Source organism: Schistocerca piceifrons, chromosome 1, assembly GCF_021461385.2.
Source record: "Schistocerca piceifrons isolate TAMUIC-IGC-003096 chromosome 1, iqSchPice1.1, whole genome shotgun sequence".
NCBI classification, from domain to species: domain Eukaryota; kingdom Metazoa; phylum Arthropoda; class Insecta; order Orthoptera; family Acrididae; genus Schistocerca; species Schistocerca piceifrons.
The window spans coordinates 607730532-607748402 of NC_060138.1; the positions used below are offsets into that span (position 1 = coordinate 607730532).

General features: G+C 38.1%; 1 protein-coding gene across 3 annotated transcripts in view; it reads right to left on the reverse strand.

The window, feature by feature from the left end:
- LOC124787601 (multiple inositol polyphosphate phosphatase 1) overlaps positions 1-17871 on the reverse strand; it is a 218652-nt gene that overhangs the window by 107377 nt on the left and 93404 nt on the right. For all 3 annotated transcript variants that reach the window (XM_047254362.1, XM_047254369.1, XM_047254355.1), the window contains exons 2-4: positions 16845-17030; positions 16447-16581; positions 16151-16338 (exon numbers count right to left, since the gene is read on the reverse strand). In XM_047254362.1, the coding sequence (XP_047110318.1) occupies positions 16151-16338; positions 16447-16581; positions 16845-17022 (501 nt within the window). In that variant the 5' untranslated portion in view covers positions 17023-17030. The remainder of the gene's footprint in view (positions 1-16150; positions 16339-16446; positions 16582-16844; positions 17031-17871) is intronic.

Below are 17871 nucleotides of genomic sequence, written 5' to 3' on the forward strand. Positions count from 1 at the left end.
TTATTCGCAGGTTAACTTCACACCTCTGCCAGAATCACCAGTTTAGTTATCCCGCGATTATTCTCCTGTTAGGCGTTGTTACATGTTCTTACAACGTCTTTTCTGCGCTTCTTCCACAATAGAACTTAAAGCGGCTGCTAGCCGGGGACTGTACAACTGGCCCTTACTAGTATAGCGATCTGGCCAAAAATCTTCTGTCAAAATTTCATTTTCTTGGATACACTGAGGAGATAATACATAATCTTTCTTATCTGTTATTTGTTTATTTCCACTCCTGTAGTCTGAATCTATGGATTTCGCTAGTAATCATAACAACACTCATCATTCACAAACCCAATCAACCACACAATCAGACAGTGGTTGGCATTCATCCGTTCGACCTTACTCTGCTCAGCTCGTATAGCCCCTTTTGTGTGCATGAAAGTTTATTTCTACATGTGACAAGGATTCCCCTGACAGAGACATCATGTACACTATGCACACATTTACAAATCAACTTATGATTCATTCAGAAATCAACTTAGAATGTGTTCAAAAACCGACAGGGATGCATTTCAAAGTCATAAGAATAATTGATAACAACATGCCCTGGATGCTAGTCGCTTTGTGAAACAAGGATTTTTCCCTCAACAATATGAATTTGTCCTCCCCCCACCTCTTTCCTAGATCTGGGTTTGCTGCGCATGCAAGAATCTGGCAGCTTGGGTGCTCCAGTAAAATGTTTCCCGGCAGCATCTAGCTGCTTGCTGCGACTGCTTAAACAGCCAAACAGCCACATTTCCGTAGCCAGAAGCAGGAGAAGGTATTACTCAACTGTTCATGCGGACGATCCCACTTGTAACTGCTAAAACGAATCTAATGAAAACAGTTGTGACGTCACGGTCATCGGAGGCAATTTGTTACATCATGCTCATCGGAGGCAATTGGTTGTTACGAAGCATTGCGTAGTCTTCCTAAAGCCTTTGACACATTTTGCTCCTGGCAGATGCTAGTATGAGCACTGTGTTTTGTTGCTGTATATGGCAATTTCCTTTGCAATTTAAGTTATATTTCCGTTTTTTCTCTCGTTCACATTTTATTGCTGCAGTATAATTCTGCGGTAGTGGGATACAGTAATATCCTTTGTTAGAGTATCGGTTCTTACCAGTCAAAATTACAAAAATTTAACTGAAAACAAAAACAATTAAAAATTCCCGGAATTCTAAAAAATTCCCGGGTTTTTCCCGGTTTTCTCCCGGATGAAACAATTCCCGTGTTTTTCCCGGATCTCCCAGTTGTCCCAGGTCGTATACACCCTGTTTTTTTTATATATATATATATAGTATATATATATATATATATATATATATATATTATATATATATATATATATATATATATATATATATAATATATATATATATATATATATATATATATATATATATATATATATATATATAAAAAACTATGCCTGATAAATACCAAACATGAACAAAATTTAAGAGTTTAAACTAAAGAGTGCAGAGTGAAATCAAAATACGTCACTTCTTATGAGGAATCGTGTCAACTCATAAATGCTCAATGTACCCTTATGCAATTCTCTTGTGAGGAAAGCTAAACTTATGCTGTCACAATACTAATAGTGGTACTATGCACTACACAGTCAATAAAATGCGGAACTGTAAGTATGTAGCATAAGTGATTGTCAGAGGAAGTGAAAGCCATTTCAGACATCAATACATACACAGAAGCTAGTCAAGAAATACTGATGGTAAAATTTAAAGACCATGAGGAATTTTTGGTCAAAAAATTTCAGGAAATGGAAACTGCAATAAGTGTATTCCAACATGAGCAAGTTGTCTATAAGAGGGGACACCTGCCTCCTCTGTGAATCTGGGTACACACATTTTGGCATTATGAAATTCTCACTCATTTCTAGCAATGATTTTCAGCAACTGTATTGAGTCACAGGTTCAACACTGCTTAGTCAACAGGAGATACTGAGAATCCAGTAATCAGTGTATTATTGCTTTGATTTTTTTGTTGCCTTGTCGTTCAAAGGAAATTATGCAGATTTCTAAATGTACTCTCCAGGGACTGGGTCCCATCTTAAATGTGCCAAATGCAGTCACAGAGTTAAGAATTTTACAGTCAGTTGGCTTGAACGCAGAAACACGAGGACTGCTTTGATTCAGTCCTATGTTGTTAACAGTAGGTTCTTCCAGCCAATCAGTGGTTGGTTTAGAGGGATTTCCCACATTCATCCAGTCGATTCCTGATCCCGTGTTATGCATGGGCCAACCAATCCTAAAAATGTGACTTTCAAAATACATTTTGTACAACTTTAGTATTGCCAGCCAAGTTTTAAGAATTAAACTTCTACAGATGTCATCATCAAAATAAATGAGTGTTTTTCACTTCATTAATTTGGCACTTGTTTGGTTACTTTTGTTGATAGCCAACAAGATACTCTCAATCACTCCAATTTCCATATTCAGATTTTATAATTTCAGTGTCAGTTTAACACTCTAGAATATAATAAATTTTCTGCAATTATTTTCTATCTATAGTTTGTAAGTTATTAGTTATCTGGTGGCATCAGCATCTTATGAAAAATAATTTTATCCTATGAAATTCTTTTACTTGCTAATCAAACCCCGCATTGTTTGGTATATGGTAGATGTAGCCTAAAAATGTTGTGCATTTTTGTGTAAACTAGTGTAATGTGAACTTGCATTGGATGGGAGGCTATTTTGTGTTAACCTTATATTGCGCACACTATTTGTTGTTGATATGTGTCAAAGTATGTGAATTTGTTGAAGTATATAAACTGTAAAAACTTCACTGAGTTACAGAATTTGTTTTACATAAGCAGCACACCCTGCTGTAACAGGGAAAGATTATGTTCCTTGTTAAAGGCTTTGACTGAAAGGTGGGGAACCAGCTGGCTGAACCCTCATTCTGTCTTCCTCAGCAAGAATTTTGGCATGCAAGGAAATTTGTGTTTTTCTGTGCTGAAAGTACAAAACAGGGAAACAGTGATGGTGGAAGGGAGAGGAGAAGGTGTCAGTGGGATAGAAACAAAGTGTAGACAATGATGGTGGGAAAAAGTGTGAAACATATGCAAGTAAGGTGTTTCAGGGGATACATGTTATAATGTGTCAGTAGCTGAGAGGTAACACTGTGGCGCCAGGTGCAGAGGATAACAAGTTCAAACCTAGGTCAGTTTGTGGAATCTCTTTTCCCAACTGATACTACCATCTTTCTTACACTGATTATAAAGAAAATTATAATAACACTATGTACTGTACATTCATTTTTCCGAGCATTCTAAACCATTTAGGTGGGCAGCATTCTGTTTGCTAATGTAACTGAATTATATTGTTACCTTCCGTTTACTTTACAAATGTCCGAGTATTCCGATGTGTCTGCTGATGATGACAAAGGATGAACCCATTTTTCGAGTTTAATGAGATTTCACTTGGACAAAAATACCATTCAGCAGTTAGCAGTTATTGGCCAAGGAATTGTAGGAACCCTCTTGATAAGTCAGCAGTGCACCACACAAAGAACGCAGCTACTCGGGTAGCAGAGTACTTACGGAGAGCACATAGGGGATTTTCAAGCTATGCAGTAGGTTGAGGTTTTCTGATGAACACTCACCAGGTGACTCATAGGTTGCTAAATCAGACAGCACTCTGAGAACAAAGACATTGTGACTGTCAATATATTATCAGAAAACTACAAAAATATTTTTAACAACGTTCCTGAATTTACCGCCCTCCAGAAACTTCTCGCACTCAAACTATTCTCAAAACTGAGAGATGGATGAAATCCAAAGTAGAAACCTCCAAGACATTTAACAATTCATGGAATGCATAGCAAGAAGACAGATTAGACAACATAAGAAGGGATGTATTCATTACAGTTGACAAAAAATATTGTCTCTACTGAGGTTGAATTTGAGTGTGACAGTAAAGTTATTTGGTCACTTACAACAGGTCTTCGTGAAAGCAAGTTAATTGGTGGATGTTTTTACCAGCCACCCGGTTCCATTGTGATGAGAGTAGAGTCTCTAATAAAAAGTCTACTGTCAGCAACGTGGAAATACCCAGATGACGCAATATTAGTTAGAGGTGACTTTAATTTACCGAGTATATATGGGAACATTTATGGTGTTCCAGTGTAATGACAAGCAATGGCACGACAATCTAGAACAGAAGAGCAAGGAGGGCTGTGAGATGACGTCAGCCAATAATACACTACGAACCCCTCTCTAGGATGACACCAAGACAGGAGGGGCCTCTACATGAAGAGAATATAAGTGCGTGCCGCCTAGCCACAGGGAGTGGAAGACGAGCTGTCCCCAGCAGTGATTTATGAACTTTATTGCTTTGCTTTCAATGAAATTGTATTTACCAAAGGATACTGATTATTTGCAGTTGCCATTTGCTTGCAACACTCCTTTGTGAATACGCAAAGTAAAGTATTGTCAATTTAACTTACTTTAATAAATTCCATTAACACAATTTGCTTGAATTGTTGTCTAGCGATCTGAGAAAACAGCTTCCTAGGCACTCTATATTAGAGGAGTGGGCAGGGGACAATATATGAATTCATTGCAGAGGGCACAGATAAACATCGCTGTGAAGTTCTTTTGAATGCATTTCTCCTCAAAAACTGTCTTCAGCAGCACACATGCAATGCAAATATTTTAGGTCTTGTAGCAACAAACAGGCCTGACCTAACTGATGGCCTCAGCATAGACACAATGATTAGTGACCCTGACGTTATCATAGCAACTTTGCTTACTAAAGTTAATAAATCAGTGAAAAAGTTAATAAATCAGTGAAAAAGCCTATACTCCATATGTTGAGAGAAGAGCTCTGACAGCTGGCAGCGCAGTTGCCAGTATTTGATATGGGCGACAGATCTTCCCATCCCACCCTTTGGCATGTGCCAACACATGGCTCCTTCAGAACCTAACAATGCTGTGTCATTCATTGCTGCATTCCTGTAACAGCAGCATTATGCTGACCAATGTGTTCCTTTATGGAATATTATTTCACATGCGCTACCAGTGTTTGTCACCTTACACAAACAACACACAAATATTTTCTTTAATGATGTTGCAGCTATTTGACTGCAACAATTTTTATTTTATTGTTATATGATTCAGAGTCGCTGTATTTCATACCAGTCTGATATATTTTGACATATAAATAAGTTACTGTACTTGAAAATGGTCTATGGCTGAACTCTGGATCGTATAACAATAAAATAAAAATTATTACCATCAAACGGCAGAGTAACATCATTAAAAAAAATACCATGACTATGATTCCAGCCAAAATAAAAATTACACACAATCAGATTTTCAACATTAACAAGGTAAAGCAAATTTCACAAATGTTATTTGTAAAATATCGAATAAGGATGTTACCCCTATTTTTTTGTGGGAGAATGGAAACCCCAAGATCATCGTCATCTGATTGGTCATCTCTTGCCATGACCACATAGTCTTCAGTATCTTTGCTGCTGCTGTCCTCATGATCTCTCTTACACCTTCTTCTATGTTTGACCGTGTAATCTCTTCCCACATGTGGTGCATGACGTTCTTCCAATTTTCAGGCGTTATTCGTATGACAGCCTCATTTATCAGCCTCTCTGTGTCTCGTAACATAAAGTTTTTGTTTTGCTCTGCAACATCTGCTTTTATTTGAGCCCAGATGAGTTCAATTATGTCGTAATGGCACTGGTATGGTGAAAGATGTATAACTTTGTGGTCTCGGTTATCTTCTAACATATCAATCACATGATTCGTCTTCTGTGGTTTTATCATTTCACTGATCCACATATTCTGTTTGAAGCCTATTTTATTATATTTCAACCAGCTGACTATTTCATCTCTCCCTGCAGCAGCCGTTGGTGCCTTATTTAATTGTACAGAAAGGTACAGAGCATTGTCCATTACAAAAACACTACCAGAACTGGTTTTTGGTAGTGAACGAGTAACAAACCAGTTTTTGAATGTGTCTACATTCATCTCCTCATGGTAGATAGTTTTTATTTTTATTTTTTTATTTTTTTTTTACTGAAACATCATCATAGCACTGGGCACAAAACCGTTCATAGAGCCAGCATGAACTATAATTCCCCTCCCTTACCAGTTGGCACACCCATAGTTCCGTGACACGTCTCACTGTCAGTGCAATAGAATGTGCATGATGCACGTTAACCCATATTTTGTCAATCCATATTACATTTTCCGGATCTGCTCCGAGCAACTCGAGCAGCGACCAACATCTCCATGCTACAATGTCTCCGCGTTCCATTAATACCTTTCATCCTGAGAACTTAAACGGAAGACAATTTTTTTTTTTTCAAAGTAATGGAAAGACCTCTTGTTCTGCCTGTGAACAAACCACGGTCCGACAGTGATGCCATCAGCTTTTTAAGTGTCAGATACTCCTTTCTGCAGTAGTACGCATATAGGTGTTGCCTGATAGCACTTTTGTTGAAGTTGTCTGTTTCAGTCACACAACATGACCTCTTCCTTGACTTTCCAGGCATAACAATGACATGGCTCCCAGCTGAATCGGGAGCCTCTTTATCATTTGTGACTCTCTTCACTGTCGCTGTAGAGATGTTCAATGCTTCTGCCAATCTGTCAATCATTTTACTCACTGGTATGAAAGAACCATAATTGTCCCTTTCCCTTTCAAAGTAAACATGCAATCTATATATAAATTTGCGTTTCAGTGTAGCTCCTTTCCCAAAAGCCCTCTTCTCTGTACTACAGGCAGCCATTTTCCACTTACACACATTTTTCCACTTATACATATGGCAAGAAACTCACAGAAGTAGCAGAATGCACACGTATACACACAAACCTGGATGTAGCACGTGGCGCAACTGACTGAAAGCAGCAATTGCCCAGCACTATGGCAGCACTGGGGCAATTCCATGGTAACGTAAACAAAAGCCGTTGCGGATGCGCAAAGCATGTGCACCAACTGTCAGAGCTCTTTTCTCGCCCTATGAAGTATAGGAGAGTATTTCTGCTAGAAAGAGCAGATGGACAGTTGTTAACAACCCACTTAAAACAATGAACTGATATCACTGAGTTCCAGTACGATGGAGCAGAGGAATCATGGACAAAGTTTGAATGGATTGTAAATCATAGTCTGTAGAAATATGGGCAGAGCTGACTAAAGAAGGATAAGACCTACAGTGAGTTAACAATGAAATTCAAAAAATGCTGAGGAAACTAAGGTTTCTATACTGTGGATTCAAAAGAGAATGCACAAATGACAACAGGCAAAAGTTAGTGGAGATCCATGCATCTGTAAAAAGGTCAATCCGTGAAGCTTACGACAACTACCACTGTTATACTTGCAATAGACCTCACCGACAACTCAAGAAAATTCTGATCCTATGTAAAATTGCTCAGTGGGTCTAAAACTTCTCTATCCAGTCACTCGTTGACCAGCTTGGTGTGGCAGTAGCAGACAGCAAAAGTAAAGCTGAAGTTTTAAATTTTGTACTTAAGAAATTGTTCATGCATGAGAATCGTACAATCATACTGTTGTTCTAGATGACATAGTAATAAGCAGCCATAGTATAGATAAACAATTGAAAGCATTCGAAGCAAATAAGTTTCCAGGTCCTGATGAAATCTCAATTCAGTTTTATAAAGAGTATCTATAGCATTGTCCCCTTATTTAGCTTCAATTTATTGCGCATCTCTTGGCTAGTGGAAGGGACACACACACACACACACACACACACACACACACACACACACACACACTGGTGACTCCTGCATATAAAAAGGGTAAAAGAACAGACCTGCTGAATCTCAGACCAATAACTTTAACATCAGTTTGCTGTAGACTCCTTGAACATATTCTCAGCTTGAATACAATAAACTTCCTTGAGAGGGTAGCTCGGACAAAATAGAAGAGTCAACAATGTTACTTAGGATGCTTACGTCCTACAATTATTTCACTTTTAATACTTGGTATTAGAAACAGACTGATGGTCTAGCCATGGGCAATTGTTTAGCAGGGTGTCTCACAGATATTTTTGTTAATCATCTGAAATCTAAATATTTTAGACAGAACACTGATCTTTCTTAGCAGGTACTATTTTATCATCGGTATGTAGAAGACATTGTTATTGTCTTCAATGTCCCCATTTCTTATATTACGTTTCTAGCTGATGTATTCAAGGCCTCACACAACAAGATTATGTTCACTCACAAAGTGATGGACCATAACGGGATACTTAACTACTTGCACTTGCACCTTCAGCTTGTTGGGGGAACTATTCAGTTCGACATCTACTGAAAACCGATAATTAGTGATTCTATAATCCACACTTCCTTTTATCACCCTCATCTATACAAATTAAGTTTTTCAAATCTATGGTGCACTGCATTACCGAGATATCACTCAAGCAATCGTCAACAGAAGGAGAGTTGGCAAATTTGAAATACATCACTGTAAATAACGCGCACAGTCCTGCAAATTTTGATACGCTGTATAAAGAGAAAACACCAGTAGCAGAGCACAGAGGTCTTCCTGTCTCATAGTTTTCGAGCTCCAAATTTGTGAAGAAAAATGGTTCAAATGGCTCTGAGCACTATGGGACTCAACTTCTGAGGTCATTAGTCCCCTAGAACTTAGAACTAGTTAAACCTAACTAACCTAAGGACATCACACACACCCATGCCCGAGGCAGGATTCGAACCTGCGACCGTAGCGGTCCCGCGGTTCCAGACTGCAGCGCCTAGAACCGCACGGCCACTTCAGCCGGCTAAATTTGTGAAGATCCTGTTCTTGGGGAAGCTCTCTTATGATTTAGCTAAACTTTTTAAAAAACAGGATTTGTGTCTTGTTTACACTACTGGTAATAAATTTCAGTAGAAGCTTCAAAACGAGATTCTGAGAGCACTTGTTAATAAGAAAGGTCATATTAAACAAAATTCCACATTTGCTGGGCATCTTAAGTCCAGTGGGCACCAGTCCCCCACACTAGAAAACCTGAGTATACTACACCTTGCTCAGAAGGGGGAGAAGTTGAATCTACAAGAGGAGCTAGAAATTATTAAACATCTTGCTACTGAAAAGGACAGGTTGCTGAATCATCAACTGATTAGCAATAATCAAATATATTATGGTACAATGTTACCAGTGTTCTGAATGTTGCTGTAATGTTCATTTTGTGTCGATAGCATCACTCTCAATCTGTTGGTTTATTGCATATAAAGTTAGGGGAGCCATATTTTAAGGGGTGATTTGTAATGGCTTCGTTCTAGATGACTTTGACTCTTCACTTTTTATAGCTCCGTTTCTTTATTTTAATGACTAAGAATATTTTTGTCTCTTGTTTGCGATGCTTCAGAGTGCCCTGGATCCTGATATCTTGAAGTTTTATCGATTCAGAACGGTTATGTTATGAATGTACTCCAAAAATTTTTATTTTACTCTCTGTGACGGAGTTTTAATGACATGTTTTTCAAGTAATCATTTTACCTACACTTTATATGGGAACAGTTATATTTTTATTTTATTTTATAGTTTTATGTGTTTGTATTGGTTTCCTTATATGCATTCTACTTACTAGTTTTATGCGCTTTTGTTGTTCGAAAACGTGCCTTAAAGAGGTCACACGCACCAACTGGGTACTTCTTGCCCCACTATACGCGGCACCTATATCTCCATTTGCCATAATAACATTTTTGTGTGCACCTACACAGATAGTGCCATATGTGGCTTGTACCGCAGTTTTGTAAGTGTAACCCAATCTTACACTGCCATGGCTTAGCTGGATGGTGTGCTCAAGGTGACATACAATAACCGTGGAAAATTTTTTCAACACATATTTCTACTTTCTCGGTGTTATTCTGACTGTTTTTCTACTTTCACTAGGTCCACTGCATGATTTAGATGTTTCACGACAAATGGATTATGTATCTGGTTGCCTTGGTGTCTATTTTACATAACATGTGGTTTTATGACTGGTGGGTCACGTATCCAGCTACTTTTGCTATTTTACATTTATGTGGCTTTATGATTGATGAGTCACTTGTCCAACTACTTTTACGTAAGCTTTTATCACTTTTAGTTCACGTTGTCTACATACTCGTGCAAGATATGGACCGTGCACTTTTCCTCCATTTGTATTTAATTGTTTGGTTTGTTCTTTTTGTAGACAATCTGATAATGCCCCAAAAGTGAAAAACGAGTCATTGACATTAATTAATTCTGCAATTGAGATTTTTTATTCCAAAATTCTTTGATAGTTCTTTCACATCTGTTGTTTGTAAAAGCGCCTGAAGCAGACGATGATACCTTTCTTACAAGCATTGTACAACGCCTTGGTTCATAGGTGTATTACACTCCTCACATGAGGAGGTAACAACAGTGCATGAATACTGTCACATTGTAATTCTTCCTCATCAGGATGTGACCCAGCATTGTCAAGCATTGAGACTACTTTGGAAGGCAAGCACTTTTTCTTTGTGTTTCTTTTGGTCTCCGGAACAATATCCCTGAAAAACCACTTCTCGAAAATATTTTTGTCCATCCAAGCAGATTTTTGGCGGACATATGTAACAGGCAGAGCAGAAGCAGTGATATTTTTAAAGCTTCCCTATTACCAGCAGTTTCAGTGTATGGTCTCCACTTGTATTCAATGTAGCAAGAACTGTTAACCTCTTTTTATGTTTTTGTAGCCAGAGACAGCCTTTTCTTCTTTTGAGGCTAGAGTTTTAGATGGAAGCATTTTATAATTTAGCCCTACTTTGTCACAGTTGATCAGGAATACGATTTTCTTCGTGTATCATTTTTCTTAATTTCTCACAAAATTGTGTAACAGTCTCTGAGAATCTGCTGAAAGTTTTTCACTGCAAATTCATTCTGCCTTATGCCGTATCATTTCTTCCAGCTATCCAACCATCTCGAACTTGCAGTAAAATTGTCCTCACCTTCCTTTAAATCATTGGTAGCACATTTACCTGATGATTTAGGTGCATTTGACTGTACCCATATCCCCATGAAACATCATGGTTACGAAAACGCAGAGCTGTTTTAATTAAACATACGAGCAGCCTCTGGCACTTGCTTAATTAGAGTCTATTAAAATATTTACAAAGCACGACATAAACAAGGTGTACAACTTCGCTTCTGCAGATTTTTCCCCAACATTTGAAGCTTTAATGAAACAAACTGGTTACACATGTATCATTCAAAGTATTTTCCATCGCTGGCCACTACTTTCTCCCATCTTTCAGGCAGTGTACAAATCCTGCATCGAAAAAATTGTTTATCTTTTGAAGTGATCCATGAATCGATCCAATTTGTGACTTCTTCATGAGATCGGAAGTGTTGGTCAGCCAAGCCATTCGCCACTGATCTAAAGAGGTGATAGTCAGAGGGAGCAATGTCTGGAGAATACGGCGGGTGGGGTAGGACTTCCCATTTTAACGTTTCCAAGTACGTTTTGACCTTTTTTGCAATGTGGGATCGAGTTTTGTCATGCTGCAAAATCACTTTATTGTGCCTCTCACTGTATTGCGGCCATTTGTCTTTTAATGCTCTGCTCAAACACATTAATTGCATTCGATAATGAGCACCTGTGATTGTTTCACTTGGTTTTAACACTTCATAGTACACGATGCTGAGCTGGGCTCACCAAATACAGAGCATGATCTTGGAGCCGTGAATATTCGGTTTGGCCATCGACATGGAAACATGGCTGGGATATCCCCATGATTTTTGCATTTAGGGTTATCATAATGAACCCATTTTTTGTCCCCAGACACAATGCGATGCAGAAATCCCTTCCGTTTTTGCCATTTAAGCAACTGTTCACAAACACACAAATGCCGTTCAACGTCTCTTGGTTTCAGCTCACAAGGGACCCAAGTTCCTTGTTTCTGAATTATGCCCATAGCCTTGAGATGTTTTGAAATGGCTTGCTGGGTCACTCCCACTAATCCTGCCAATTCTTCTCGATTCTGACGTGAGTCTTCACTCAGCAGTATCTCCAATTCTGCATCTTCGAAAACATTCTCTCCTCCAGGACTATGCCAGTCTATGACTGGCCAGTCTATGACGTTAAGCCGGCCAGAGTGGCCGAGCTGTTCTAGGCGCTACAGTCTGGAGCCGTGCGACCGCTACGGTCGCAGGGTCGAATCCTGCCTCAGGCATGGATGTGTGTGATGTCCTTAGGTTAGTTAGGTTTAAGTAGTTCTAAGTTCTAGGGGACTGATGACCTTAGAAGTTAAGTCCCATAGTGCTCAGAGCCATTTGAACCATCTATGATGTTAAAACCACTGTTCTCGAAGCATTGAAACCACTCACACCACATTCTTTCACTAATAGCGTCCTTACCATACATAGTTGAGAGCATTCGATGAGACTCAGCCACTGTTTTCTTCACACTGAAACAAAACAGTGACACCTCGCACAAATGACGAGAGTTAGGCTCGTAAACTGACATTTTCAATCAAGAACAACTTTATGGCCCAGACACAATTGACAAATGTTTGAATGAGGTTATGTTGACTAAGGTTCAAGCTAACTGCCTGATGTCTGTGATCTGTTTCTTTCGACTGCTACTTACCGTTGTCGCCACCTATCGGCAAACGGCGGAAGCAAAGTTGTACACCTTGTAAATTCGATACAAAAATCTGTCTAAGAAGAAATTCCAGTACTGACAAGAAATGAAGCAACAGGAGTCACAATGGAATGAGTGTAGAATTTACTAACAATGTATCTGCATAAAAACAGTTAAACCTCTTTCTTGTTGGCCATAGCAACTTTATCAGCTTCTTTTGCATTCTACTGTGTATTTATATTGGTCCAATACAATATTCAACCACAAATCTTTTTTAAACGTGGTATAGCTTTAAGATTTCTCCTTTTGCTGTTTACTTTCCTCCATCTTTATAACATGACACCTTTGATTACACACACTACGTATCCATGATGTATGATTAATGTCTGGAGATAAGTGTGAAAATCATGTCACTAGCTGATTTCAGTGGTGTTACCACACCCATTTCGAACTTAAATCAACACTGAACTTTCTTTGGGGGATCCACGTTTAGTGTTGTATGACAGAGTTCAATTTCTGAACTAACATCAGAATTGACCTCCAGTCAGTGATGTACATACAATAGGCCCTAATTGTGGTGGTAATAATTTGAGTGATGGTTCAAAGCAATGCTTTAATTTTACTGCATTCTGGATTTTTATTTAATTAGGCAGGATCTGTGGTACTTTGGGCAGTGATTTAGATGTCTTATTTCGTGGACTTAGTAGTTTTTCGAGACGGCAATCAACACTTACAACAATTTCGTCAGTGGTTCACTGATCTAGGGATTTACATCTGTAGGGGTGGTTAAGAATTGGAGTAAACAGCTGAGACTGTCTCTGAATATTTTACAGCTGTTGAAACTTAGGATAATGTCATTGGGTGCTGGACTGACTTTATTTTATTGCATATAGCGTTGATCTGAATACAGAACATATTTGCACAGTTAATTCATGCATTCTAAGTACTTTTGCAGTGTTATCAGATTTATTTAAAATTTATAATGAGTTTCCAACCACTGTATCAGGGCTCGAACTAGAGATTGTCCAGGAAGTAGGGAAGAGTATTAAAGTACTATAGAAAATACAAAATTTATTAAAATGTATTTTTTTTCGAACACATTAAGTAACTTCTCCCATTTATATTCGAAAAATTACATCCTCCATATGATGACCCAACACCGCACAGCGGCAACTAAACGTTCATTGAAGTTAACGATGACATATTCACAAACATCTGGTTGGATGCCATTAATTTTAATTTCATCCTTCAATTGGTGTACTGTTTGTGGTCTGTCCACATGCACTTTTGATTTCACAAATCCCCACAAAAAAGAAGTCACAAGCCGTAAGATTGCATGATCTGGCAGGCCATTCCTGGTTACCATGCAAAGAGATAATTTTTTGAGGAAACGTTTCATGCAGCAGAGCAATTGTTTCACAGGACATGTGACATGCCACACCATCTTGTTGAAACAAAAACCATTTTCATCAATAAGAGGAAAAAAACAATCAGAAAGCATATTTCCATAATGGTTGCTGTTCATAGTGACAGGAGTTCCCTCACCATTTTCAAAAAAGTATGGGCTGATCGCTGCTCCTGCCCAGAACCCACATCACACAGTCATATGTTGTGGATGCATCTCATCTTCCACAGTCACTTGTGGATTTTTTTACCTCAAATTCTGCAGTTCTGCTTATTGGCGTATCCACTGAAATGAAAGTGCACTACTTCTGTGAAAATTATTCTTTTTGTGAAGTTCTCGTTCTTCACTTTTCAATCCAAGACCCACTGAGCAAATGGATGTCTATTTCCATGGTCTGCAGGGTTCAACTCTTGTGCAGGTTGAATCTTGTTCACATGCTTTTTCAGATTTCATGCAATGAACTTAGTGATAAATTTAATTGTTGAGCTTGTCAGCAAGCCAATTTTTTGGGGCTTACGGTCACATTGCATGGTAGCAATGTTTTCTTATGTTTGAACAGAATGTGGTTGTCCTGTTTTCTTAATATTTGAAACAGAACTCAGGGGTCTTGAACTTCTGGATGAACTATCGAACTGATGATTTTATTGGACAAGCATTCTGTCTGAGTATCACGTGCAATTCACTGATGGTTGCCATGGGACTTTCACTGTTTTTGTAATAACTTTTTAACACTTGGATAAGTTGCTCAGTTCTCATCTTCTCCACGATGAAAATAAGCACCCAACAACAACAACGCTCACCACACAAAAGCTATCAGGCTACTAATGGAAGGGATCACAGGTAACAAATGTGAAAAAACCATGGCTGCCAACTGCCTTATGAGAAAATGGTGCAAAATTTAAATTCCTCCTTATTTTCCAGACACCCGATACTTTAGATCTGATTAGATACAGCTAGCAGATTTTTCACCAGTCTGCCATTTACTATGTCTATTTAATTAATCTATTGTGTTTGATACTGAATTCTAAACTTGTTGCTGGGCAACATTATTTGCATACAGAATCTATGAACCACCCTAACGTTTTTTTATTCTTATTTTGAGTCTCAAGAGACAATCAAGTGAAAGGTACAGGTTCTAAACACTGTGACAACAACATGAGCAAAAGAAAATTTTGATATTGAAATCATCAAGACCGAACAAAATTTGCAGTGCCAGTATCATCCACTATCAAAAAAGTCAGGAACTAACCACATATTTATACACAGTGTGAACCATAAATTGCCCCAAAATTGGAATATGCTGTTGTACTAACTCAGCACACATCGAGTAACAGGAGACAAAGCTGGAGATCCAAAATCCACAAAAGTCTGTGAGTTCAATGATGTCATGACTGCACCTGTGTGCACTCGTAATATGAGCACTTCGTTCATCTGCAATTTGATAAACAGATGGCTGACAAGTTCACAACAGCAACCATAAGAGCTTGATGCTGATCGAGGAGAGATTAGAGCAATACTTCTGCGGTCAGAAGAACTGAAGGAGCAACCAAATAGATTAGGCATGCAGAAGTGAACACACCACTTGTCGCCAGTTGTAGCACACAGTAAGACACACACAACAGAATGGCCACCATGAACCAAAGTTTATTCTTCTTCCACATACACCCAAACAGCTGAGAACATAGAGACAAACATAGAAATAATGCAGATACTGATACAAGCAGTTGCAGATAACTAATATGAACACAACAGAATGGCCATCATGAACCAAAGAATATTCTTCTTCCACATACAACCAAACAGCTGAGAACATAGAGACAAACATAGAAACAACGCAGATACTGATACAAGCAGTTGCAGATAACTAATATGAACACAATATGAGAGCGAATGCTGGCTGCACTGTGCTTATCAAGAGGAGAGCTACGGTAGACAGTGTGCTAGATGCTGTGCTGTATGCACAAGTTGTGGTCTACTGCAGGTGGCATCTGATGGCATGGCCCATATTCAAGTATTACGTACAGGGTTATAACAATATTTATAAAAAGGTTAAGTAATAGTTGAAGAACCACTCCTACAGCTTGCACGAAGAAACAATTCATATGTGTATGCACAACATTTATTCGGTAAACTTACCTTATAGGTGTTGTTGTCAAAATGTCCAGGAAATAGTTTAGGAAATCGTTTCTGGAATCTTTCCGCTAATTCTATCATTTCATCTTCTCCTTCATGGGCCAAATGTTTTTCTTGTGATTCTTGTACATTAAGATTCCATGCTTTCAGTCTTCCAATATCCTTTGCACAAATATGGTCTGGTCCATATTCTAACAAAATGACACATGTAACAATATATCAGCAAGCAAAGGAAATAATTACTTATTACTCTCGCAGAGGAGAACCAGAGAATAAAATATGATGCATAATGAATGTACCTTTTTTTCCCCTATAGCCAATGACAATGATATCTCTTAATTCTGACAACTGTGTAGTCATTTTGAATATCATTTGGCGACCAGGATAACGTGTTCCATGACGTACTAATAACCAAATACGTTGTGGCTCACACCCTGTAATGAAAAGCTGGGATAATATAAATAACAACTGCTGCATTGTATCAAATTTTCAAAGTTGAATTGAATGAACAAACGAATATTGGCACAAACTAAATCATACCAAGTAATATACTTCTTTCAGACTTTCACTTTATTAAAAAAAATTGTGTAAAATATTGTATACAGAAATGATATAATCAACCTTTTCCACAATTTTTTTTCTTGTGTATGAAGCACAAGTGTTTGAGAGCAACTTAAATGCCTGTGACAGTACTTACCTGGTATGTTTATCGGCTTATCGTTCGAGTTCATCACAAACCGGTAAGGTGTCTTTGTTGCCAAATGTTCAGCTATCACATGTTCTTTAATACTATGACAACCACTGCTTGGGTTACTGGCCAACGCAGAGTATATAAACATAAAGCAAATGTATTTTCCAAGGTAACTGCGAGTCATCTTGCTGCCTGAAAGTGAATCAGAAAAGAATTAGTTTCTGCTGTGAATCACATAACGGGATGTTAGTTAATTCTTTGCTTGTTCTATGTACTGCAATTGCATCCTCTTATTGTTACACAGATTGAGTCAGCAGGTTTTCAATTGGGTGATTTAATGTCAAGCGGTTATGGGATTCGCATTTCACCACATCAGAGTTTGTTCCAATTTTGTGTACAGGTTTGTTAATTGATCATGGGAAGATAGACTAATTTCTAGCCCACAAATTTCATTACCTTGTCAGCAACAACTGCTAAAGAAAACAATGGTAAAATGTTGCTAATATTTAAATACTGTAATTCAGTGAATAATCATGTTAGAGCAGCAAAAACTGGCCATATGTTTTATGTCATTTTATTCACTAAGGTTTCCTCCAAGTGGCACTTAAAGTCATCATAAATTCTGTGGTGGGAAAAATAATAAGTTTAAGTTGTTTGATGCCTTCATGCAATTGGGTTAGGAAGCTCTATTCTTGTGATTTCCTTGTTTAATATCTTGTTAATAAATCCTGCTGGTTTTTTTCACTTTCATGTCAATAATATTTGAGTTAGATGAGAGTGAAGGTGAACATAGAAAATTTATTGCAACAGTAAATGATTTTTAAACCCCTGAATTGCAAAAGAGTTGCTAGTTCTGCATTCTGTCAAATTCACCCAAAATTCATAGTCCTTACCAAAGATACTATCAGGACTCACCAATCTTACATTTTGTATGAATTGTGCAAACACTCTGGTGGATCCCTGAAAAACCAACAAGGAAGCACTATCTTGAGCTGAGTTCTTAGAATTTAGAAAAATCAATTTCTTGGTCATG